The sequence below is a fragment of the Calonectris borealis genome, chromosome 19 (genome assembly GCF_964195595.1).
Source record: "Calonectris borealis chromosome 19, bCalBor7.hap1.2, whole genome shotgun sequence".
NCBI classification, from domain to species: Eukaryota; Metazoa; Chordata; class Aves; order Procellariiformes; family Procellariidae; genus Calonectris; species Calonectris borealis.
In genome coordinates, this window is record NC_134330.1 from 3,067,725 (window position 1) to 3,093,976 (window position 26,252).

Genomic DNA, 26,252 nt, shown 5'->3' on the forward strand with positions numbered 1-26,252 from the left:
GAAGCAGCACAATGGCACCTTTAGCAAATTCCAGACTGCAGCACATTTAAAGAAAAACTTCATTTTTAAAGTTACAAAAGAACATCGTTGTCCTAATAAGTTAGAATTCAACAACAAAAACCCTTCAAAATTATTTAACAAAAACTGTGTGCAAAAAGAAAAAAGCCTTAAACAATAGGTATCGATACAGAGCAAAGAGTGCACGTGAAGACCAGGACACCGAGGCAGACACTTACTGGTTGTAATTAAACACGCTACAAACGTGACCAAACAACTGTTTGGGGCCAAATAGTCGCTAGTTGTTTTACTTCAAGTAGCCGAGAGATATATTTATTTTCACATATCTTTCTGCAACTGTGCCCTTCCCCTTTTGTCAGCTCTTAAAATCTGTGTGTACTTCTCCTCCTCCGTAACAAGTCATCCAGAACAGCCCCGGCCCCAAGAACAGCGGAGGAACCCTGGCACCACCTTCCTCCCTCTCTTTACAAACCGCAGCATTCGCACAGAACAGGACATACAAATTACGGATTCAAACCACGTTATGCTGGAAATAAAATATTAAGGGTTTAATTTAAACAATAGTTAAAATAATTTTCCTGAAGGTGACGCTGTCCTCACCACTTGCACCCCATTACTCTGGTGTGATTAAATTACTTACCTTCAAGAAAAGCTCAGAAGATGCACTTCACCGCATTTCCACCCACAGGTCTCCCCTTTCTAGGGCCAGCACCAAGCAGCACCCGCTCAGCTAAGCTAGCGGTAGGCACACCGTGCCTCTGCAAAACGCCAACGATTAATTAACCTTATCTGGTGCTTCAGAGTTGGCTACTTGAGTCACGGGGGCAGGAGCTCTCCCAGCGTACAGCCCCCGTCCCCGGTACATTCCGACGCGTATGGAAAACCTGCTCTGGGGGTACGAGAGGAGGGGGATCCCCCAGTTCTGCCTCTGAGGGGGAGAGGGAGGCGCAGGGTCCCTGCTGGCCAGTTCTGCACTGGAAAACGGCACAGTACGGAGAACGTAGGGGTTCCACCCTCTGCTCCGTTGGCTCTGCCTGGTGCAGAAGTCATGAAATATGCAAGTAAGGCTGCAAGATCTAAGCCAACCACTCTGGCATGGGGGGACAAGTCATTTGCCTTCCCGTTGGAAGCCATCCAACTGGACTCCCGCTTTCTCAAAAATATCAAACAAACTGTAACAGCCGACAGTAGCAGTAATTAACGACTTACACCACGTTTCAAATAGTCTCCAGATGCCAACAGAGACATCTTCTGAGAACTCGATTTAGGAGATACAGAACCAAAAACCAGAAAGGTCAGTTTTGTGTTATTACACGGAGAATAACTATTACATCTGCAGCAAGGACAGCATTAGGTGAGGGTTCCAAGCTACGGCATGCAGAGCGGGCGACAGAGCATTTTGTAGGCAGCCGCGAAGTTGTTCTGCAAACCTCCCGTGCTTTAACAATTTTAGCGATCAGCCACAGCTACCTTTCTCCAGAATTTACGTGCCCTGGCATGGCTGGAGTTGCAGAGATGCTACAATGAGAAGTTCAACCCAAGAGTCAAGTCAGGATTTAACTCCGTCACAGGAGAAGCATGCTAGTAGTCCCACAAGGATCACTGCAACTGCTCTTGGCCAAGTCACATTTCTTGGCCAACGTCTGTTATCGAAGAGAATTCTGGGTGACTTTTAGGACTTTAATTCCTTCCAGACAAGCTGATGCACCAAAGTACGTAACATGCTGGTGAAGTAGCTTCAGGAAGGAACGAAAAGCACATCCACCCAGCAAGAGCTGAGCATAAAGCTACTGATTGAACAAATTGATCTAATGCATTTGGGTATCAGATAGAAGCGTCACGCCTCCCTGACCTGCCCCACGTTGGAAGCTCTCCTGGTTGCCCTAACGGGAAGGCAAACCATGAAACACATACACAAACCAGAGCTGAAATAACAGCAGTGGTTCATGTAGACCACCTTCACTGGTATCAGTCAAATAACGCTCCTCAGCCCAAACAAAAACCCTTGAGATCTTTGAGACTCCTTAGTCCAAAGCTGGAAATGGAGACTCAAGACTGGAAACCCTGAGCAAATAAATGATCTCCAGATAATGTAAGTTTAAATCCATGTGCCCAGTTTGAAGCTTTCTAAACACTTCTGCAGTATGGAAATTACACAGCTTCTTCAGGACAATTTTAAGCACACCTTCCCTGCCTAAGTTCTGACACTAGTATTACATACTTCATTTAATTTTAAGTAGTTTTAATAGGACTTAAGAAAAGAACTCATAAGAACTTTATAATTCATCAGTGCCCTGCTGTATGGGCACTCAGGAACAAAAATGTTCTGCCTTGTAGATGGCTGAATTTTTTTGTAGTACCTAAAGCAGTCATAAACAAAAATTGCTATAAATAAATTAGATTTTAAATCCATGCATAATTAAGTTGGATTTTCATTGAACAGCCATGGAGGATATACTGCAGTCTAAGTCTTAATACCACAGGGTTTTTTTTTATGCAAATACGTCTTTTCACATCAGTGAAGACATTCCAAGTACGCAATCACTAAATCCGCATTCGCTAATTACATAACTGCATTTTAAAGTTGGTATTATTCAGCCTTTCCCCCAAAAATATACTTGAAGGCACCAGTATATGAACTATTGGCCTGTAAAATTTCAGGTCTTAAAAGAGCCGTTAAGCTCAAAGTCGTGTCTGAAATTTCTATTTCTCCTCTGCACCCTTTCTTGAAGACCAACAAGCAGCTCTTCCTGTCCCAAACTTCATAAGCAAATTAAAAACCAGACCCCAGAGAAAACATCCAGTCCAGGCCCCGCAGGAACCGTGCTGGCTGAGCCTCAGCCTGGACTGACCTTCCACGGCCAAGTTACAAACCCCTGAAAATAGGGGGGAAGGGAGAAAACCCCAAACTGACCGAATCCTAACTACAGGAGCACTGCTTGTGCCGCTGTAAGAACTGAGGTAACAGCAGCGAGTTGTTTCTAATTGCTATGTTACACAGACTTTCCAATGAGTATTACCTCAACATCAAAAAAAAACCCACGCAAACCAAGAAACCACACAACCAAGCAGCCCCCAACAGAAGAAAAATTAAGACAAGCTAGTGAGATAGGCATTATTAAAGGATCTTTACAGCTGACTTCTGCTTTTTAAATTAATGTAAAGGAATCGGTTTCTGATTGTACTATTGTTTAATGTAGAAATGAAGCATCACAAAAAAGACCTGTTGTGCTTTTTGGCATTTTCCGCTGACCCCTGCAAACTGTACAAGAAGTTGTGTTCTCCAGAAACATAAAATTGAACTGGATTGTAATACAAAACTATTAACTGGTATAAACAAGTTACGCCTCAATTATTAGAGTAAGCCCATTCAAAAAGGAAAAAGAGATGGCTGCAGCAAATAGTTAAGCATTTCTAGTTTTTGCTTGTGGCATTGACATTAATACTTGTATAAGCTTACTAGGTAAAGACATGCCATCGCAACCGCTAAAGAACGTTCACTTCCTAGTTTTGTATCTATTACATGAATATAATTTTGCACTGATCATACATCTAAATGAAATAATTCTAGTGTAGAAGTGAATGCAGGGGCAGAAATATTAAATTAAAGCCACTGGTCCAAAAACTGTTTCTAGCAGGCTGGTCCACTTTTGATTTTCCTGGTCCTGTTCTGAAGATTAGCACTCTCTGGTTGGTACCAAAGAAAACTAAGATTGCTGGTCTACTGGATCTTCTATCACTTATAGATGAACACTGGTCCAGTTCAGGATATTAGAAACAACATACGGTGGTTACTTGCTTAACAACCTGTCGTGGTTCACAAAGAGTATGTTGCTCTCCAAAGTGGTTCTTTGCCACTTTTCTTCGTAAGGCAGCAACCAAGGCTAGGGCATCCTCCCTTTTCTTGATATTTACGATTAACTTCACTACAATGCACACAGTAGAAAGACCTTTCTCATATAACTTCTTACAGTACAGCATTTTTTCTTTCTATATATCTGAAGAAAGCTCTTGATGAAACCTTCTATTCGTAATAAGAATGCAACTCTTTTGAACTCAAACAGTTTTATTTAATGTTTTCTTGCAGACTTTCTGCAAAGTAGCTTCTTTTGAAAGAAGAGAGAAAGAAGGGGTTTTCAGGAATACCAAGTTAAAAATGTGAGCCGAACTAAACATGCCATACACATGCTGATAAGAATTTAACACACATTCATCCGTATGGGCACTCTTCAGTAGACTGGACCAGTGTTTCAACGCAAATTCCAGCCCCCAGAGAACTACATGGTTTAGATTTCACAGTATGACTTTTCCCCCTGTAACCTGGGGGAAAAAACCTTAACTGGTTAATTGACCAAGTTCTTAGCTACTCTGTCCATCAACGTTCTGAGACATCAGAAAAGACTGGACCACTTCTTCAGTGGATTGAGGGCTGGTGCTTACGTCCTCCAGAGCATCTGTAACTGAGAACTGCCGGTCCCGCAACCGGTTCCAATTGGCCAAAATATTGTGGTATTCAAAAACTTTCTCATAATTGCCAATGGAATTGTACAGTTTAATGAGACCTCTGTAATCATATTCAAGTCCACTGTATCCTTCACCAAAAAGCTTCTTTCCTAAAGAAATCCAAAAGAAAACAAAATTAAAAAGGTAATCCACCTACATGTTGCATCTTATTTCTCATGTCATTTTTACCAACAACATGAACCTTTTTGTTACGGCAAATCATCAATTTCTGTTACGGTAAATCAAGAACACAAGCAACAGGCAAGCTTCCTGGGTGATGGTTTGAATTCTGTCTACCTTTTCCTTTAAGGGTATTTAACTTGTCCTCAGGGACTCTACAATCAGATCCTTAATTGTACTATAGCTTCACATGCATAAAAATCTACCGGTCATATAAAGAAAGCAGTCATTTTGTCTCCCAATTTCACTCCAAATTCAATCTAAACAGTGAAGTTGTTTTTCAGTTTTCTACTTTAAAATCGTAATTTTCTGTAACGCACTGTACGTAACTGTATGAAGTAAGATTGTCTGTCTCAAAATTGAGCTACAGCATGGTCCAGAGATGCATTTCATTTGGAATTAAGTTCACTGCAAATGACAATGGGCAAGCAAAATATTAATGAGAGCATAGTTAGGCTGACAGGCACAATGGTTTTCCATTTCTTTCAAAATTTAACTACATTCTGCACTTAAGTTTAGCCACAACTCCAAAATGTAGTCTGAAAACTAACACCCAAGCTTTTAATTAGTCAGTTTCCAGATGCTTTCAAGAGTGAATTCTGATGGAGCACTGAAAAGAATACAACTTCAGAATTCAGTCCCCGGGAGAACATTCATGGAAAAGCATTATATTTAGATTGAAAACACATACAAAATAAATATGCTGTATTTCATTAAAGTTATTTACTAAAAACTTTAATATGCTTTTCAATAGTGTTTCCTGTAGTATTAAAACTGCTATGTAAGTTTTGTAAGAGCCACACATTGTAAGAATCACCTACCAATTGCTATGGATCTCAAATAAAGCTTTTCGGCATTTTCATATTGATTCATATCATAGTTATAGAGAGAAGCTAGATGACCCACTGACAGGGCAACTTCATAATCTTCTTGACCCAGAAGCTGCTCCTTAATCTGAATTGCCTTGATGTGCATTTCTTCTGCTTCCTATAAGGATCAAATTCACACAGGTTAGTCAGACACCACTCACCATGCCATAAAAAGAGGAAAAAAAAAGGAAGGTTTAAAGAAACATAACTACGTAGTGGCTGAACAGTCCGTAGTATTTTATAAAAGGCAAAAAGTAAGAAAGCCAAAACCAAGTCAAGTTCTCCAAATTCTTAGTTAAGTGGATCAGCAAATAGTATCACTTTTTGTCATCAAAATTGCTGTCACCCTGTCTCTGAAGGCATTGTGCATCTTAATGAATTATTTTTGCACAAAGCTTTGGAGAGATGAATTATAAAGTACAAGTTTTCCAACCATAAAACTACCAACCGAAGTTATGAATTGTGGACATCGAAAATCATCATTTGTTGTGACAGATTTATAGATGACTTGCAGATTTTAAGTCAAGACCTTTATATCAATATGATCTTACCTTAAACTTTCTCATGGACTGATACAGTCTTCCAAGGTTACCATAGTGTTTTGCTGTTTGTACATTAAACTCCCCGAAGGCTTTTTTAGCTAACTGGAGTGAGGACAGATGTAAGTCGTGAGCTTCTTGAAGTAACCTCTGCTCAGTTTCCTTGTTGTGACAGTCTATTGCAATCTCCTCCAGGATAAGCGCTGAGTACAGGAGAGAAACACACAACATTACTGTGTTCCAAACACAAACAGGTGTTAGCTGTAGGCAGCAGAAAGCCATCTACCCAAGGTATCTCGGGAGACATCTGATCAGGCTTTGTGTTTATTACAAACTGTTTTCAAACAGGTATGACCAGACATCAAGCTCCCAACATGTATTTTTTATAGTCTGTATTTTTACTTTCCCGCCCTCCCCCCCCCCAAAAAAAAAGTCTTCCGGCTAAGTTTTAAATAATAAAAAAATAATAATAAAAATAATTTTTTTTGTACTTTACAAGTGTGTTGACAGAGAACACTGAGGAGTGTTCTGAGGAATATTCTGGAGCGACCTCCATTTGAAAAAAAAACTCAAGTTACATTGCCTCTGCTAGGGAACAGGATAAACATATCTGAATGACTGATTTCAAACGGTCCCAGTAATGCAATTAGGGGTACTACCTTTAACTCTCTTTGAAGATGCCAAGAGAAGATGGTCTTCTGGGAGAATGTGAGTTATAATGCCAATAGCACGTTCAGCATGGAATCTGAAAGAGTTTAAATAAAAAATTCAAAATACATATATGTAAGTTAGCAGCTGACTGATAAAATATTAGAAACATTAATGCAATAAACAGATGCATTTAAATTCTAATGGGAAAATCTGTATCATTTAAGAACATTTGTCTCCATTTACTGTACTAAATTTGCTGCCAGTACCTCAAACAATTGTACTTACAGCGCATTGTCAAATTTTCCAGAGCTGTACTGGTGAACATATGAAGAGTAAGCCAAGTCTTCATGAGCTGTAGCTACATGTATGTTTTTACCTCCAAATACCGACTGCCGGATATCAAGAGCTGTCTGAAAGAGTTACAAGAATACCATTTCATCGGTTAATACAGAAAAAAAACCCTAATGAATCTCTCACTGTTAAAAAAGGAAAAAAAGTAAATCTACTGGCTCTGAAATTCTGCAGGCCTATACATACTTGAGGCAGTAAATATATGAAAGTCACTTAAGAGTCAGGCAGGGGGGAAGCAAAAATCCATCGTTGGGGGTGGTTTTTGTTTTGTTTTTTAAAAGAATAAGCACTGCAATAATTAAATCAACTATTATCTATCTCTACAAATTAACTGTATGTGAGTTTCAACAGAAACATTTGAAAGATTACGAATACCAAGAGAAAGTGAAGACAGACATTTAGCCCTGCTGCATACCTGATAGATTGCAACAGATTGGCATATATTGTCTACGTTGAGCAAGTAAAATCCATAGTCTAGTAGCGTATCAGAATATTTGGGGTGCTTGGCTCCAAAATGCTCCCTGTAGAAACATACTTACATTACAAATTGAGGCAAGTTAAGCATAATTTTAAAAGGGGTTTTTTTTGGAATGCTACTTACCGGGCAAGGTATACTGCATGTTTTATCAGCTGTTCAGCCTTCTTAAATTCACGTTTTACAACACAAGCCTAAACAGGTTGAAATGAAGCACGTGAAAAGGCGTATACTTAGAACTCACCTCCTCCAGATACTGGCCCAATTGGTAACTACTATTTTTAATTTCATAATATCATCATGGTTACTAAAGGACTTTTCAGTTATTTAAGAAAAGGTTCACAGGTAACATTAATAAACTTGTATTTTATTCTGCCACAACTGCCTAAAGGGCTAGTACTGTATCTAGTCTAGATGAAACAGGGGAACAGATCACCTTTTCAAGGAACGCTCTCAGGTTAACTTTGTCATGATGTTCATTCAGCTGTAATTCCGTTTCAGGAAGAAGGAAAAAACCAAAACCCCCACAGGTCTGAGACTGAGGTGGACCAATAAAAAACACAAATAAGCCGTGAGGCTCATGAAATGGACTTGGTTGGCCAAGTATTCTGGAGGTACTACCTATCCTCACCCATTCTTGGTAGTAATTTAGTTACAAAAGAAATGTGGAAGATTTTAAATTCACCTTTGAAGCTTGTCGTAAAACATCCACTACTACTTTTACAGGCAGGCCAACTGTGATCTCCTTCATAGCTTCTATACACCATTTATAAGCCTGTTGAACAAAGGTACCAATATAATGAAGCTGGAACTTCACTACGTTGCAACATTAAGAAAAATATTACTTGGCTCTGAAAAACAAACTGGTCATTTACATTACAAAATTTTTAAAATTCTGTTTAATTGCTTATGTGTAACAAAACTTGTTCAGCTAAGTCTTAAAAGATAGACTTAAAAAGCCCTCTTAAGGTTAATGCTGAATGTGTAAGTAAGTATTTTATACTAGCCTAAGTTATGCATTATGACTGTATTATCTTTTACAGACAAAAAAGGGTATTTTATAACCTTTAAGTAATCGTCACAGTTCCTACTGAGTAGGACAGCCTCCTGGTCAGTGTACTTAGGAGCTAAAGGAAAACTGCAGTTTATACAGCGGTTACACTTAAGTCACAGGTTTCTATAAAATAGGTGCAAAGAATTGTTATCTATGTTCTGCTATTCATTTTTACCTATTAAAATAAGCTTTTTATAATATTTCATTTACAGATTGGTAGTATGTGTTGGTTATCTACCACACATCATTTCTTAGTGTTGGTCACAGTACTATTAAGAGCTTGTAGACTAACTCCGAACAGTACAAAGAAAGGAAAGTTGATAAATCAACTGTTCCTCTGATACTGTCACACAGGTACCAAAAGAGATCAGGAACTCTAGCTAGAAAGATAACATGAATAATCAGCCAGTCATGGAACGTCCTAGCAGTTTTCATAACCAGTTTTCTGAAGAAAAACAAAACCAAAATCCCACTCACCTCATCATAGTGGCTCTTGGCAAAGAGCAGTGCACACAGCTCCCCATAGAGTGCTGCTTTGTTTGCTTGCTGACCATGTTTTGCAAGTTTGTCCATGTAAGACTGAGCGAGTTTGAATGTTTCTTCTCCCAAGTGATATTTACAGTTACCATTTCGAACATGCAGCAACCTTAGGAAGACGCAAAGAGATCTTCTAAACAGTGTCTGAATAAACCATTTCAATATACAGCAGTACCATGGATCCACAATTTGGTATTATACTTACAACAGAACCAGGCTGTCATCCCAACAAGACTGCACTGTCTGAATTCAGTAATACAGAAGAACTATTTACAGAATACTGTTTCAGTACACCATGCTTGTCTCTTGCATGGCAAGAATTTTTACTGTTGGAGATGTCAAAAGATTTTACACATTGATGCAGTTTTACACATCCAATGCTTGAACCACTTTGGTGTGGTGTCTATTTTCTTTTTCGTAAAACCCATTCTTCTCAACACTGATAAAATTCCATTTCCAAAACCCTGTAATATACAGAATTAAATCCCTTCTACCTCCTTTCCAAAGTATGGTAAATTGAAACAGACACTGAATAAAGTACAGACACAGCTAGTTTTCATGCATCTCTGCACTTTTCCCTCAAACCTTAAATAGCACAGTGCTTCACAAGTGGGCATTTTTTGTTTTGGGGGCTTGGAGGGGTGGAAAAGGGGGGTGCCTTCACAAGAGATCCAATCACATCCATTCGACATGATACCCTGCGCCAACTTAGCACCACCAGGAAAGACTACTGTGTTGACCCAGTTCACAACAAGTCTAAAAAAGCTCTCCCCCGCCTTGCCCCATCTCCCAGCCCGCTGCCTTTCCATCTGAAGGATTAACAGAAGCTTCATGAAACAACAGCCAAATGCAGGCAATAAAATACAGCACTACTGAAACATACTCTTGTTTCTCTAGAGAAGTACCAATTTTAGCTTCTGGCATCTATTTAAAACAAAAGTAAAGAAGTTTTTTTGTAAGTGTAAGATGATGTTTATTTACTTTAAAGAGAAACATTAGAAATGTGTGTGTTATCATATTCCAAGCCTAAAGGGCAGAATTGTATTCCTACCCGTTGCAGGCTAAGAAAAGACAGCTGTTCCTTCTCTGTTGCAAATGCCTGCCATTTAGCACACATGAAATTTTGGTAAATTAACCTCCATTGTCCCTCCTGGAAATCTGTTATTAGACAATGAGTAATAGAGATTGAAAAACATCAGGCAAGCCTTTGCAAAGCAGGAGGACAACATAACATAGGAAGAGAAATATACAAAGTGAAGCAGAACATAACGCTGTATGCAGAGATGCTAAAACTCTGAAAATGTGAGCTAATGTAGAGGTACAGCACTTTACACCTTTTATGATACATTATGATAGATCTTCCAATAAACTGTTAAGGGGGGAGGAAGGAACAGTGAGGTTTTCGATCAAACGTTTCTCTTCTCTAAGCCTGAGTAGAAATGTGTAAGTTATTGTAGCCGTGCCTCCTGCAATAGCAGAGTAATACATCTAAGTTTGCACTATATAAATTCAGCCTGCCTCTAACATAGCCTCCTCCTATACTTTCCTATTGAAATGTATCATGAAACTCAAACACTAACAAGAAAGGAAATAAAGTTCACATTTTCACAAGAAGGGATTGGCAGGCAAGCACACAGCAGATGTGTATTAGCCACACAAAGAGAAGATCAAAAGAAAAAACCTTCAAAAAACCCCCTGAAACGAGCTACATAAACAAACACCAGCTTTCCAATGAGAAACACAGCAACATGGCTCAAGAACAGAAAGAAAAAAGCAACAGCCACATTTTTCCTTAAATAAGGTCTGAGAACTAAACATGATGTAGAAGTGCATTGTGTTCTTGGTCACAGGCAGAAATCTAACATTCAAGCAACAAGAGACAGGAATTTTAAAGAAATCGAGAGAAAAACTAAGCAATTACAGTTTCCTTAAAGAGGGAAACTATTTTGCCTACACCATTCAATTGAGAGCTGCTATGCAACGTCAAAAATACGAAGCCCAAATCCCATGTAATGGCATAAACCAATAGGGACAGTACTGCAATTTAGATAGGCACCTAGGAAAGATAATATCCAGTATCTGGATGCTTCAGTGATACTGTCCGAAAACAAAGCAATCAACCAAAAAAACAAGCTAAACCTAACCCAATCCTCTAGGATAAGCAGAGTTTATGTGATCCAGTTTTGAGTAACAAAAAATCCTTTATTAATCCAAAGGAATTTTAGAAGATAAAGCCAAGAAGAATAATAAATGCCTTAGGACATGTATGCTAATAGCTATGAATCTTCTTTGATGTCTGCAATAATAGCTTTTGGGGAATAACTTGCCCCCCCGCCCAAATAAAATACAAGCGTTGTAAACACAATGTTACACAGCAGCTTAGGAAATCTGAAAACATCAGGAAAAAACCCAAGAATCAGCAAAATGTAAAACAATGAAGTGGGAGAACCATGCATTTGTAATATGTGTTTGTGCCTTATTGTTTAACATATAATAATGGGAGAAAGCAAACCAAAAGGAGCACAACACGTGCAGGAAAGTAGTATACAAGCTTGTAGAAATCTCAAATCTTCAAATTTTCTCAAGTTTCTCCATATAATTTATTACTGCTAGTACAAAGAAACACCAAGTTGTGTCTAAACAACACAAAACTTTACTTTTTTTTTAAACTGTATTCTATTAATAATGCAATATATTAAAATCCCCAAGATCAGACTTCCTAGCTTTTAGAGTAAGAGGAGCCTTTTTTTTTTTAGTGTCATATTTTCAAAAGCTGGACTTAAATTTTGTTCTCTTAAAACTCCATCTAACTTCAGTGCAAGCACAGCTGTATGAACAAAATATTCTACAGTAGGGATTAGATGGTAACAACAAAAAGTTTATCTTACTGCCTCATGACTTTGAAGCTAAGTATAATTACTGCTCTCTACCACAAAAGGGTTTTCAGATTTTACATACTTAGCACTTCTGAAAGTGTTTAAAATTCTTTCTATTTGATATATTTCTAACCAAATGATGCTGTTATTTGATTGATTGGGAGATACCTGAACATAAAGCAGTGTCTCCTCATTCACACTGTTGCCCAGAGGGACTTAATGTTATATGCAGGCCACCAGCTTTCATTACAGAACAGCAGCTGGCTCTACCCAAACAGAATTAACATCTCCAGTTCAGAAGAGTTCATCCTAACACAGGATGTTTTTTTCTAGCACAAAATGAAAATCTTCTTTGCACAACTGTGTGGGCTATACCCTGCTGTCCAACAGAGAAAGAGTTACCTTTTTTCCCCTTTCTTTACCTTCTTTTCTTCTATTTGGAGATGCGGAGGGAGTTTATTTTTAAGGCAACTTCTCTAGCTTGCCAAACAGCCCGATACAACTAGGAACTTTTTTTAGATTAATTAGAAGGCAGAGAACCAAGTACTAACAGTAGTACTATATCTATCATTCCCCAGCTCTAGGAAGATGTCTGTGTGCCAGTCTTCTCCTGGCATCATCTTATTTCTGGAATGAAAGCCACTGGTAGCTGGCAGGGCAGAACAAGGCAGAGCAGCAACCGTTGCCACAGCCCTCTGGCTGGCACACAAAATAAGCAGCTACTGGCAAAGCCTATTTACTCTTCATATTTGTCCAACCATAAACAAGATGCAGGGTTTTTTTGGAGCAGCTTTCCAAAATCAGTTTTGCCCTATATTCAGATAAATACGATACATACTTTGTTATTCATTACAGCAGCTTAAAAAAAAAATCCTATTTTAACTCTGTTCACTAGCACACAGGTGTATATACCCATAGCACACAAAAGAGGCCAGTCACGGTGTTACCAATGAAAACAACCTGGCTACTTGCGGCAGACAGCATCAGTACAGCACACATCTAGATACACAGATGCAAGAGCAGAGCAACTAAGAACTAAAAGTCATAATCTTTGAAGCTTCTGTGAATGGAATTTAAATCTCAATGGACCCCACCACAGGCCTTGAGAAACAAGGCAGGTACAAAACCCAAATGCCTCCTAAAAGCATTCTTCTCCAAATGTTTAAACTGTGGCTGAAGGTGTCCACAAGAATTGGACATCTAGGTATTTACCTAATCACATAGCTCAGCATGGAGCAAGAGAACTCATTGGATCTGGAATCAGGAAAGGTATGTTTTCCTTTTATTTCTGCCCAAGTGTATTAATATCTTTTGTGTTTGGATTTGGCAAATTCTTCTTGTAGTAAATATAACTTCAGCAAACACCAACACATAACATTCTTTCACATACAAAAACCCATGAAAAAAACAAGGTGCTGGATCACTCTTACTGTCCAGCACCCGTTACCTAAGATATATTACGCAAAAAGGCAAAATGGTGTTTTTTACCATTGAACTGTGCTGCTGGTTTACAAGTTGAAAACCCAGGGATTAGTGTAAAACAAGCACCTTCTGATCCTCAGCTCCAGCCAGGGAAGTATTTTGGTGCAGCAGAATACTAAAGAGAGCATCCGAAGCTTGATGGCCCCAAGGCAGTTGGTAACATATTAATGTGTATTTCACAGTAAGACATACAGGAATTAAAGGTCAGCTCACCTTACACAACATTCTACGGCACGAAACCAATGAAGGATTTCATCATGAAGGGTGCATAACTGAAGGCAGGAAAGAAATACCTTCTCAGCATCACTGTACCAGCCTGCATCTGATAGGAACCCCCCTGAAAAAAAAAAAAAAACAAACTAGAACAAACAGAAATGTTAACAGCAAAACATCCTTTTAAGAGAAAAAAGGTTTGCTCAAGTCTCACAAGATTACTTATCTCATATTTCTTTACAAATAAAAATAAAGACAGGAATACATTATTTCAGTATTCCCTGTGCCAAAATATAGAAAGTCATTGCTAAACAACTTGAGAAAAAAAAAGAGAAAAAGTGAGAGCAAAGGAAGCCTTTTTCTGTTTCACAAAACAGTTCTGACAAAATTTCATAGAACTACATATTATGTACAGGAATCCTGTCAAGGTTAAACCCTCCAGTCCTGGACGGAAAAGGATGAAATATAAGAGCAGAAGAATTCTTCAGCTGAAGATGACTTTTTGGTATTACATAGTTTGCCTACACTTTTCTGTCAAGAAATCCTTACCAATACTAAAATTATGCAGTCTTAACATTTAGCATCACATCTGCAAACAAATTTTAAATCTAAAACATTTGAAATAGCAAAGATAAGCCTATGTATCTTAGATATTAAAATCCAATACATTTTTTCTTAAGACGCCTAGTTTTCTAAAAATTACATCCCAAGACCACACACTTTCTTTAAAATCAGACATTAACATGAAACAAAATTCGCATTAGCCAAACTGAAACTTGCATGAAAGAAAGTATCATACTTTAAACAGCCTATCATCACCAGTTACCTAAAACAAAACCAATCTGAATTGCTTTTTCTTTTACAGCAGAATCCGATTCTGCTATGTAGGAGCACCGTCTACTGAAAGAATAGGCCAGTACAGAAGCAACTTTTACTCCATGGTCCATCAAAGCCTGAAAACAGTGATGAAGCAGATGTCTGAAACAAAAGAAAACAAAATTTGATTACACATGAAGTTTTGAAAACACTGCAGTCAGTTGGTTCTTGAGTGCCATGAATTCAAATGAGTAGTGATTCAGAGAAATAACTCCAACCCTCTCTCAAACCAAAACCAGATGAATACAAGCATAATTGTCAATCTTAAGGCTAATGGATTACAGTTGTTGGATTATCCAACAAATAAAGTGACTGTACACGAAGTTCTTTCCAAGGACACCCTCCAGTGTAAGCAAAACACAATATTAAAACTGGAAAACAACATTTTCAACTAAAACTTACAGGGGGAGGAAGCCTCAAATCCACCCTTACCCCACAACTCCCATAGAAATTGCAGAAAAATGAGCAGTGATGAACCCATTAACATCACACACATGCAAACAGTGGGAGGGAGGTATGTCTAAAGACTCAAAGCTTATTCTGGTTACAAAGAATCTGATCTAAAAAAGTCAAGTTCTGAGCATAACACCACAAATTGGAATATTTAATGACAGGAAAACTCTTTAAACTGTGGTGATCCTATCTGCTTGATAACCCTTCACTTAGGATTTGCTACAACAGCAAGAAACAGGTATTTTGACTGCCACTGCTCAGGGATTGGGCATTGATCAGTTGGTGGTAAGCAATCGGGTGGTTTTGCATCACTTGTTTTTCTTGTTTGTGGGTTTTTTCTCCCCCTCTCTCTTTGTGTTCTCTTCTTCCTGGTTTTGTTTGTTTGGTTTTTTTGTGTTTTGTTTTTGTTTTTTTTTTTAATTATTAAATTGTCTTTATGTCAACCCACAAGTTTTCACACTTTTACCCTACCAATTCTCTCCCCCATCCCACTGGGTGGGTGAGTGACCGAGGTGCTTAGCGGCCTACTGGGGTTAAATCACTGACAACGGGGCTAGACAACTGACTGCACAGCAATAATAAAGAAAGCACTTTAGGAACCAACAGATGACTTGGTACATTTACACAGAAGTTCTGATCGCTTTATTTTTTGAGACAGAGAGAAAGACACGTCGTAACTTAAAAGTTCATCTGTAAATCTAACGAGATATTCTTATGGTTATTACATGGGCTAGTAAGACCAAGAAAGTTAGAGACATTTTCCCAATTCAAAACTTAAATCAAAAGGTAAGAGCTGAAGTGAGAATTATCGATATATTAAGATACTTACCTTTTATCTAAAGCTCGTAGCACCTTTGCAAAAACTTCTAGTTCACAAAATTCACTACCCAACTGGCATAAGCGGCCCTGTTGGTAAAGCTGAAAGAAAAATACAAATAAATTTTAAAATTTAAGACTAAGTTCTTCTGGGAAATTTAGCTTAGTAGTAAAGATGACTTATGAGGAAATCTAGACTTCAAAGTATTGAAATACAGCAAACTAAGAAGTAGTAGTTCCACTATCTCCACACAGGAGCACAACTTTAGTGTTTAAAAACTGAGCACACAAACTATGAGAACTCCATAGGCGGTTTCAAGCTATTTTTATCTACAAATGTATTTTCAAGTGTCTACTTCCACCTGCCTCATAAAACACTGCAACACCTAAGCTAGAAAGCAAAGACAGAACCAAAAAACTCCTAAAGTTAGCAAAGAATACAATTAATAGCTTCTTTGATACCAAATGTTTTGAAGATATTTTTTAAATGACACAGAATCTAGCATACACCAGTGTAAATACATTTGATATTATATATATATAAAAATAACCCCCAAACCCACAAGTTCTGCAATGGGTGACTCACCAATACCCAGAGCTAAAGACAAGCATGAGCCCTGACCCCATTAATACCTGAGCTTACACATGTAATTCCTGCATAAGTAAATGGGAAACCTCAAGTGAATCTGTTCATGCATTTATTAAAAGCAATGGCTAGTTTTATGCCCAAACTAATTTGTATCTGCAGATAAGCAAATGTATCAGTTGACTTGTTCATAAAAAACAAGCCATGGGGATGGTTCTTTATGCAACGCATAGTTAAGCTGCAGAACTATCTGCCACATTATGCTATAAATACTAAGAATTTACATAGGTACAAAAATGAGTGTACAAATACATGGCAGAAAAATCCATTGCGGGCTATCAGTTCCTGATATCTTGAATCCCCTGAACCACAAACAACTGAAAGCAGGGTATGTATTCTAAGGAAGCACCACTATACACTTGCCATAGTCACATATACCATCACCAGCCTCTGCTAGAGGCACAGTACTGGATCACACAGGACTGTTGCAGTACAACTGGTTGTTATTTTAGGTGTTCTAGAGAAGACACACACCCACCCTTTTTGTAATTAAAAAAAAAATCTTCCTGTGAGGCAGTAACTCCATGGGGAAAAGGAGAGGCCAGTAGCTCGTGTCTCACAGGCACTTCTCTCTAGAAGCTGCATCTTTCAACACCGGCCATTCAAGATCCATTTCTGTTCTTTTTTGGTATTGTGCTACGCAATGCAGGGATCAGAAAACTGCGGTTTACCAGTAGACACAAACCAGATTATACACTCGAGTTTCACACCATCATGAGCACGCAGGTAAAGCACTGGTATGTTGCACTCTTAACAGTTATTCAGAAAACCCTAATTCTTAGTCCGCATGTTAAGGTATTCAAACATACACTGTCCAAGATGGGCATCTTCATACCCACAGCAAGGCCCTCCGTGCTATCTGAGCAGGTTTTACAGCTATGAGGAACTTTGACATGAGAAGTGCAGCTACCCTTATGTAAGCAAAAGTAAGGCCAAGAGAACACATTTAGAGATGCTCAATTACAAACATAGGTTTAATGAAAATTTTAATATTCCTCTCAGTTTTAATAATTTCTTAAAAAACTTTTATTGAAAAGCATCTTGTGCCTGGTTCACCTTTTTCTCCACAAACACTGGAAGCAGATGAATTAGTATTCAAAACACAGCATGTGAGAACATCTCCTCCAGCCAGAAATTTAGTTTTAGTCAACTTCTTATAAAAGCACATGACACCAATTCTACAGCACAGCAAGTTTGTTATTTTAACAACAGCACCTATAAAAACCTTCAAAAATACTTTGACCTAATAATGTCAATTGCCAGAAATGAATGTTTTCCTTTTAGTCATCTATTTTGCTGAGAAAAAAAAAAGGAACTCTTAAAAAGTAGTGCAAGTTTGCATGCAAAGTTACTCCTCAGATAAAACAGTGCCATGCCCCTGTACTTCAAAGAGATCAGAGAAGCTCTATTCTCTCTGGCAGTGAAAGAACATCCAGTCTGGTGTATTTAAAAACTACAGTCATGGTTAAGTGTTCTCATTTTCTTCAACACAGCTGCCTAATGGTAACTGTTCTATAAAACCTGAAACATATTTTCCGCAATCAAAAAAGGGGATTAAATCTTTCTTAGTATTCCAGGCCCAAAACTGAAGGTGGACATCTTACCAATAATTGGTAAGAGAATTTCTGGACAAAACCAAGACATAAACCCAAGCTATTTTACCAGGACTTAAAACAATCAAAAGTACTACCACAAGTTCAACATTTAGGCTTTCAACCAAGTACATTATCATTTCCTCTTATCACATGTGATTCTTAAACTCCTGATGAATAAATGGCCTGGTTGGGGGGGAGGTCCCAAACCACACCCTCGATTTTGATACATCAATTATTTCAGGCACATATAAAATTTGGCTTATGGCCCAAAGATCCAAGCCTGCTATCTGCACATGTCTCATCCCAATTCAAAAGTAAACACTTGCACCGTTCTGGCATGCAGAAAACACTCAACCTATTTTTCACTGGTATAACCAGAACCACAGTATCCTTGGGACATTTACCATACTGTTCACTCCATCCCTCGACATACTGGCAAACATTTTTAAGAAACTAACTCAGCTTGAAGTCTCTTGAAACTGTTGTAGCTGTTACAGCAATATTTTCAAACAAAATTTGACATGGAAATAGTGAGTGAGTATACGTCAAACTGTGAAGCAATTCCAGAAGATTCAGTAACGCTCATTCGTCCATTGAGAAGCAGTTGCAAGCACTGAAGAAATGGTTCCCTTGTTAAAGCTCCAGAGAGACAAAATTCCTGACCACAAGCCTTGCTACATAACATGAAAAACAAAACAAAATAGTGATTCAAGAAAAACATGCCCTGACAAGAATGGCAGAGGTTTGGACTTCTGAAGAACTATTCTTTTCTTAAGAAACAAACGTCTTTTAGACACAAACTTAACCTATTCGGAGCTTAACAGAGATTTATTTTTCTTTAACTATAGAAAAATGAATAAAAGCCTACATACAATATGACTTCCAACTTCATCAGCTCACATTGACATATTAATTCTGGCACTGAACAGGAACCAAGGTATAAATTTAATATAAAGGCATATTATTACACACATGCACAATCAAACTGTTCTGCATAGCTGTGAGACCATCACCATGATCCTCCTTCAGGATCTAAGGCTTAATATTTAACTCATAAAACATCTACCTAAATGTTCAAAAGCTGCATACAGTGATGTCCCCAATTAAACATATTAATAACATTAACATGTAACTTATCTACTATTATATCATCATGCACATGAAATTCTATTAAAGTTCTTGTTGGATTTCTCTCTCTGGATAGATTAAGCTGAGCTCTAACTGCTTCCTAGCAAACAAAAGATATGTCAAACTGCTAGCAAAAGCAAAGCCGTAACACAAGAGAAAAAGCTATATGGTACTTTTATCACCAACACTCTGGGCTGTTTCACTACATGCAAGCACAAGAGAAAAGATTTTTCTAAACCTATTGAAAAAATAATAAAAAATGTAAAAAAAAAAAAAGACATTTTAAAGCAGCTGCAGATTAATTCTAACCAGTTGTAAAAGGACCCTCTAGAAGAGGAACTGTAGCATACGCAATTTGAAAAATATGCTCCCATTGCTCCAGTTTGGAAGAGGACTGAAAAATGAATATGGATATTTCAGTAAGAATTAAAGATACAAGGAATTCTAAGGAGCTCCCCAGCACGTTTAGTAATATCTAATAATGTAATGTGGCATATCATGCCAAATTTGGGAAGAACTATATATTTAATCAACAAACATCAGTATTTGGGAAAAAAAGGTTGGCTGAACCACAATCTTCCTTCCCTACTTCACAAGGAAGGAAAAAGTTTCTTGAGAGTCAACAGTGCACTAAATCAATCTGTTGACAAATGACTTATAGATGGGGCAGGGGGGGGAACAGCCTTAGTTAGAAAAGTAGGTACATTTGATTCTTTTAAATCAATTTCAAAACCATCTACAAAGCCCCTGGACAAGCGCTATTTCTATTCAATATTGTTTAGGGCATAAAAAAAGCAACCTTTACAGCTGTTCTTTGAAAACATACTGCCAATTATGAGGCTGATCTTTATGAACCTCAATCAAATAAATAATCAAGAAAAAAACCCCAAACTTATTGAATAAGCCTAACTTCAGAAACAACTTTTGGAGCCTACTGCTTTCACACCAGCGCACTTGTCCACATCTTCCCACTCACTCCCCTTTCTGTACCATATCAGCAAAGTTTTTTGTTTCACATCTACACAGAGTCCCGCACAAGGGATACAAAGTCTGAGCCTTACAGTCACACACACGTATGATTCCCCACAGCAGTAAGTGGGGAAACCCAATTTGCTTTGAAGTTAAATCAGTACAAAGGAAATGAAGTGGAAACGGGAATTATTGTTTCAGCAGGAGCTGAAGACCTCTGTTCATAATGTGACCTTGTTACCTGAATTATGATGAGTTCTAGTGTCTAAGACTCAATAAGGATACTGAAAAAAAATAGGGAAGCTACAGCATATCAGGATTAGAAAACATGCCCCATAGTTAGAGGTTCAAAAAAAAAGAAAAAGCAAACTGAGTAATGCAAGTTAGAAGAATGGTAAGCAAAGGCAAGAAGTTTCAAACCAGTAGACATAAGAAGGAAAGATGGTTCAGTTCTAGTCTAAATTTAGACTATAGAAATAAGGTACATGTTAAAATAAAGAGTAATAATAATTGGAAAAAAGCTCATGAAGTGATGATTCTCCTTCACTGTGAGGCTTTAATTTAAAAGGGGGTGACACAAGGATACAATTTAACTCAAGCAGTATTCAGTGAAGTCCTACTGCACATGCTACTCTGGAAGTCTAACCAGATGATCAGAATGGTTGTACGTGTGTGTGCACACATGCAGAAATCATGATTGTTTCCCACATATACATTTAATTTCTGACCCCCAAAAATACAGCAGCATGAATGTAATTAAGTCTTTGTGAAGTCACACTGATCGGTCACAGCAAAAGTCCTACAAAATATGACCCGTTCACTCTGGGATTTTTTTGCCTTCCTCATACATTGCTTGCTTATGACCTTGTTTGTACTCCTCTAGTCAGAAAACCTCAAAACAAAAGCAGCACAGCTATACTTCATCTCATGGGTAGTTTATCCTCTTCACTCTCGTCAAACACCCGGGAGACTGAAGCCGTGGGACAAGCTAGTTTTATTCTCATCTTATAGAAATTATGCTTATAATCATTCTTCATCAGTAAAAACAATCTCTACTGCAATGCAGAGAATGGATATTCTACTGCTTGTTGTGAACAGTCAGCAAATTCCTGTTTATTCATTTTGTTTAGTTCAAAGAATACTTAGATGCAATACAAGAGCTTTTATTAGCCATGCTTGTTCTTTTTTGGATTAGCAGAATACAGTGAGGATACATGATATTGCAGCTACACTTATCATAGAAGTTGGAGCTATCAGGATCTAAACACAGTATCTGGTATTTTGATTCACGTCAAGGTAGAAGCACTTCAGAAGTTTTATCTGCCACTTCAAAGAGAAAGCATGATTATAGCCTTCTGGATTTTGCCTAAAAATTTTAATGCAAAACAAGTTAGCATAGTGCAATTACTAAAGGTTACAGGTCTGCACTAACTAAAACAAATTAATGTCATCTCCAATTGTTCCTGTGGTTAATGATCTCATCAGAAAACATTCAAAGAACATTGGACCCAAATGATTTTCAAGAAAAATCAATGTAAAAAAAGAAAAACACACAATCGAGAAAAGGCATTCCAAAAGGGAAATAAATATTGGATGAAACTCCTTGTTAGCGAATAAGTCCAAGATCAGCCTGCTAGTGCATAACTGCAACAAATACCTATGATAGAGAAAAAAATAAAACTAATGAAGCAGTATCTCTTCAAAAGCACCATAAGAACCAAAGAAGTGAGATAATTACACATAATAAATATAAAGCTGAGACACAGGGGAAAGAACTGAATTCTAAATAAGACACTAACTGAACAGTCATCAGACTAGGTGGTTCAATATCTTATTTCTGTCAACAGAAAGTAGATTCTTTGCATGAACTCCCTCCCTCAAAACACGATCCTCTCCCCAACAAACTACAAAATATAATAATTTGATTTTCCTCATTTTGTGTTTTGAGGACTTACAGTTTATTCCAGTTGTCACCTACTTTTTAATACAGAATTTTGGTATTTCCAAGTCCTGACTACCTGCCAGGCACATCCGATTTTAACTGAGATCCAGCACATTTCTTTCTTTGGCTTCTAAAAACCAGAGACCCTCTCTGTCTTCCCCCCAAAAAACCAAAAAAGAGAACCTAACTAGTTTTACTAGGAAACAACACAACCAGGATATACATAAACCTGGCAAAGACACAAAGGAAGCAAAATATGGTATGTTTGCACATATTTTTTTTTCCCCCAGATGCAGATGTTACTTGTAACAATACTAGTTATTAAGCTCTTCAAAATACAGCTGTGATTAATAAGACATTTAAATATCTTTTAGCACAAAGTAGACTGAAGATTTCCAGTATTCTGCCCTGCCTCTTATTTTTCTAATGGTTGCAAGGAAAAGTCAAATGCTGCTTGAAAAAATCCAGTAACACCCTGCTGGACCAGTACAGGTTTGTTGTTTTACTACAATCATGATTATTTGATATTGCCTTTTTTTAAGCTTTAGTCATTGTTTAAGAAGGCTACAGAAGGATAAATATGCTTAGTATTAGGAACCTGCCACCTTCTGTCACCTTGCAGCAGAATCCATTTCTTACCGAGTCTGCAACAAGGAACATTCTGCAACTATCCCAGGTTTGATTCCCCACTGTTAACTGCAAATGCACAGGTTTATAAGGCATGTTTAGAAGTTAACAATTCTGGAATATGTAGAATTAAAAGTAATAGGATTTGTAAAGGAATGTGAAATAATGGCAATATATTATGACAATAGAGCCAAACACTGGATTAGAGGGTACCCTGGGGAAAAAACAAAGACCAAGACACACTGCTAGTATTTTCCTCCCTTTTAAGTAATAGCACATTGACTGTCTCCACTGTTGTAATAGTACTGTATCCTACCTATGTCTTCTTAATCAACATGAACAGGTTGGCAAACTGTGCAAGATTGGCAAATCATAAAGTGTTCATACCAATAAATATGATAAAAAAGTTTTGTATTTAATATCTGTGTATCAATTAACATCTGTGTATCAAAATAAAATCTGACTGATACTACCTTTTATTTTTTGCAAAATCAGTGGCAGTTTCTCCAACATCACGAGCCATGATTAATACCTGGATAACAAACCGTTACTTACAAGTTATATGCAAAAGACTGGAAATATTTTTATTCCTTTTAATAATCACAGAAAGAAAATGATTCTCTACCTTTTTCAAGGTCTAAATGCAACTATATTCATGCAAGTCCTCAATTACACATCACTCTTCCTCAGCTGTATTTAAAGAATAAGTACTATTCCATATGATACTAACAACTACCTGACACCCCCTCAACACAGCAGCAACAACCACCACCATGTTGTCAGAACAAAGATTTAGAAATCTTCTAGTCTGTCTTACTTTAAAGACTGTTAGTGACTCTGGAAATACTACTTCTGCTTTAAAGAACTTGATGGTCAGGATGTACTGAACACAGCTCATCAACCTGAAATGGTATTTAATATCCATGTGATTTTGAAAATAACTGTATCCAGAACCAAAACAGTAAAACAAGCACCATACACGAGAGAACTGTCCAAAGGTGTGATGCTGTCCTCATTCTAACCTGATTCAGCTATGTCATTTTTATTGCTGTAGCCATCCAAATATAGAAATCAAGAACCAGTTACTAAGTGTTGTATAGGTGCATAGAAAAATGCAAACACTGTTCCAAAAGACTTATAATCTGGGCTAGGCTTCGAGACACTCACTGCAGGCAGACATCTCTGCATATAGAACACCATGTAGTAAGGGGTGCGGATTTCCTTTGAGCATCCTATCCAAGGTTTAGTTACACTTATGTATAAGCTAATTTGAATGGGACTATTAAAGAGGATAGGTTCTCCTACACAGAAAAGAGAGGAAAAAAAACCCCACGTAGTGAAGACATGGAAAACTAGCCTACCATTGGCAGCAATGGGAAAAAACTCAGTGCAGTGTGTAGCCTAGTTTTATTTATTCTGTATGTGGACATCTCATAGATGTGTATTTGTAAGAGGAATTTAGGTGCACCTTACACATTTCAGATTATCAAATATTGTCCTGTTGTAAAACACAGAAATAATAGGAAAAGCAATGCAAATTACTGTCATTAACAAAAGTTACACTGGCTAGTAACAAGTACAACAGAAACATTATTTTGAGAACAGGTACTTAGCATGTTCATTATCATCTGCCCAACAAGACGACAATGTACACAAGCAGAACAAACAGATTAGAAAGTCTCTTTAGAAGTCAGATATACTGCTGGTTCTTTTTTCATTATGGAAAAACTCCATATGAATCTGATTCAATGCAACCACTGAAGAGTGCTAATAAAAGGATAAGTCAATGATCTATTAAGCTCACCTACAGATGAGTTTGTTAACAATCTGGGAATAATACATACTTGGATATTTATATCATTAGAAGGAGGTTTTGTTTTTATGCTTTTAAAAGCCACAGAGTACCACCCTTCCATCTGAATGAACATCAGGACAGGCAATGCCAAGAAAGTTTATTTGTCAATGGCCATACCTACTAAGAGTTGTAAACAAACCCCAAAATATCCTTCCACATTGCTAGTTCCATATCATCAGTCTTTATCTCACGATTGCCATATGTCAACCACATCACTATCTGTGAGCATGCTCATATGTGGTAGAAAAAGGGTTTCCATATTTCTCAACACATATGGCAGACAAGTAATAGTCAGTATACAGAAAATGTATGTAACTGTTTCAATGCTGTAGAAACAATTTCCCTGTCTCTAGTGAAGATCACCCTTCCTTATAAATACTATTACTCTATATATACATGATGGGCCACTACTCCTGATTCATAAAGATTCATCTAAAGAATTACTTCATTTAGCACATCCTAGATTTGGAATTTACTGGCAGAGGAAAGAAGAGTTATCACCCATGTTAGGTGGTTTGGGGTTTTTTTTAGTTGTGGCTTTTTTTTTTTTAAAAAACACATTGTTTCTCCCCTGATGAATGCTCATTTCCAGTCATTCCTGTACGTGGATGAAATGCCTATTTAGTGGACAATACAAATTAATGGACCATCTCTATGTACCTTTTACTGCTAACTCTGGATATTCTAGAGGCAGCTGAATGAGAAACACCTCTTTCATGAAAGAATGATTTAAGGCTAATAAACTATATCATTAAAGGAGTCTCAATTCTTTTCACCTGGTTCCTACCAGATCATTAAAGAAGATACAAGAGCATGGCAAACTCTGCTCCTTCTACCACTAACATCACCTTCTCCAAAACATTAAAAAAAAAAAAAAAAAGAGGAAAAGGAAAAAATATATTCCAACACCGACAGCTTGGTCTCATCCTGCCCCTACCCGTTCTGCGGCTCCGAAGGCGAGGAGGCATCTTCCCCCGCCCCCGGGCCCTCACCCCACGGCCCCCAAGAACAGGCCCCTTCTCCGCAATGGGGCTCCCCCAGCCGCCCTCCCCGCGGCCCCCGCGCCTTTCATGTAGGCCAGGCGCCCACGAGTGGAGGGGGGGAAGCCGCAGGCCCCCGGCCCTACCCGAGCCTCCCCGCGGTGCCTCCTCTCCTCCAGCCGCGGCCCCACACAGGCCCTCACTCCCCCAGCCCGTCCTTCGGGCCCTACTCCGCACCGGCGGCCAAGCGGCGCCGGCGGGGTGGGCGAGGCCCTGCGCCCCCTCACCTCCGAGCCCCCCGGGGAGAGGCCTGGGGCAGGGCGGGAGCGGACCTTCCCTCCCTCCGCCTCCCCCGGCCCGCTTCTCCTTCCATCTCCCCCAGGCCCAGCCGGGCCCGGCCTCGCTCGGCCCCCCGCCGCCTCCCCGTACCTTGTAGTACACGTCGAACTGGATATTCTCGGGCAGCGAGCGGATGTCCCGGCGCCGGGCCCGCCCGTAACTATCCACCACGGCCGAGATCGCCGTGTTATAGAGCGTCTCGGGCACCCACTCTAGCTCCACCGCCGCCATCTTGGGTGTGCGGAGCCGCCTTCCCTCCACCCACCTCCCCCCCGTCA

The 26,252-nt window shown here is 38.5% G+C and overlaps 1 protein-coding gene across 1 annotated transcript; it reads right to left on the reverse strand.

The window, feature by feature from the left end:
• Positions 1-339: 339 nt before the first annotated feature.
• APPBP2 (amyloid beta precursor protein binding protein 2) lies at positions 340-26,252 on the reverse strand. Its single transcript, XM_075168414.1, has 13 exons — positions 26,065-26,252; positions 15,907-15,995; positions 14,575-14,726; positions 13,749-13,872; positions 9,118-9,286; positions 8,272-8,361; positions 7,713-7,780; positions 7,527-7,632; positions 7,046-7,170; positions 6,769-6,854; positions 6,122-6,312; positions 5,523-5,688; positions 340-4,631 (listed from the first exon to the last, which is right to left on the reverse strand). Exons 1-13 carry the CDS (start codon positions 26,203-26,205, stop codon positions 4,378-4,380), a joined length of 1,761 nt encoding a protein of 586 aa, XP_075024515.1. The 5' UTR covers positions 26,206-26,252; the 3' UTR covers positions 340-4,377.

What these genes read in the sequence shown, in the direction of transcription:
- APPBP2 (XM_075168414.1), bottom strand. Translation starts at nt 26,205, where the DNA reads ATGGCGGCGGTGGAGCTAGAGTGGGTGCCCGAGACGCTCTATAACACG. An exon ending in AATCTGTTGCAATCTATCAG is followed by an intron (nt 7,171 to 7,526) that starts GTATGCAGCAGG and finishes TAACTCTTTCAG; the next exon opens with ACAGCTCTTGATATCCGGCA. An exon ending in ATCTTCAAAGAGAGTTAAAG is followed by an intron (nt 6,313 to 6,768) that starts GTAGTACCCCTA and finishes TCCTGTACTCAG; the next exon opens with CGCTTATCCTGGAGGAGATT.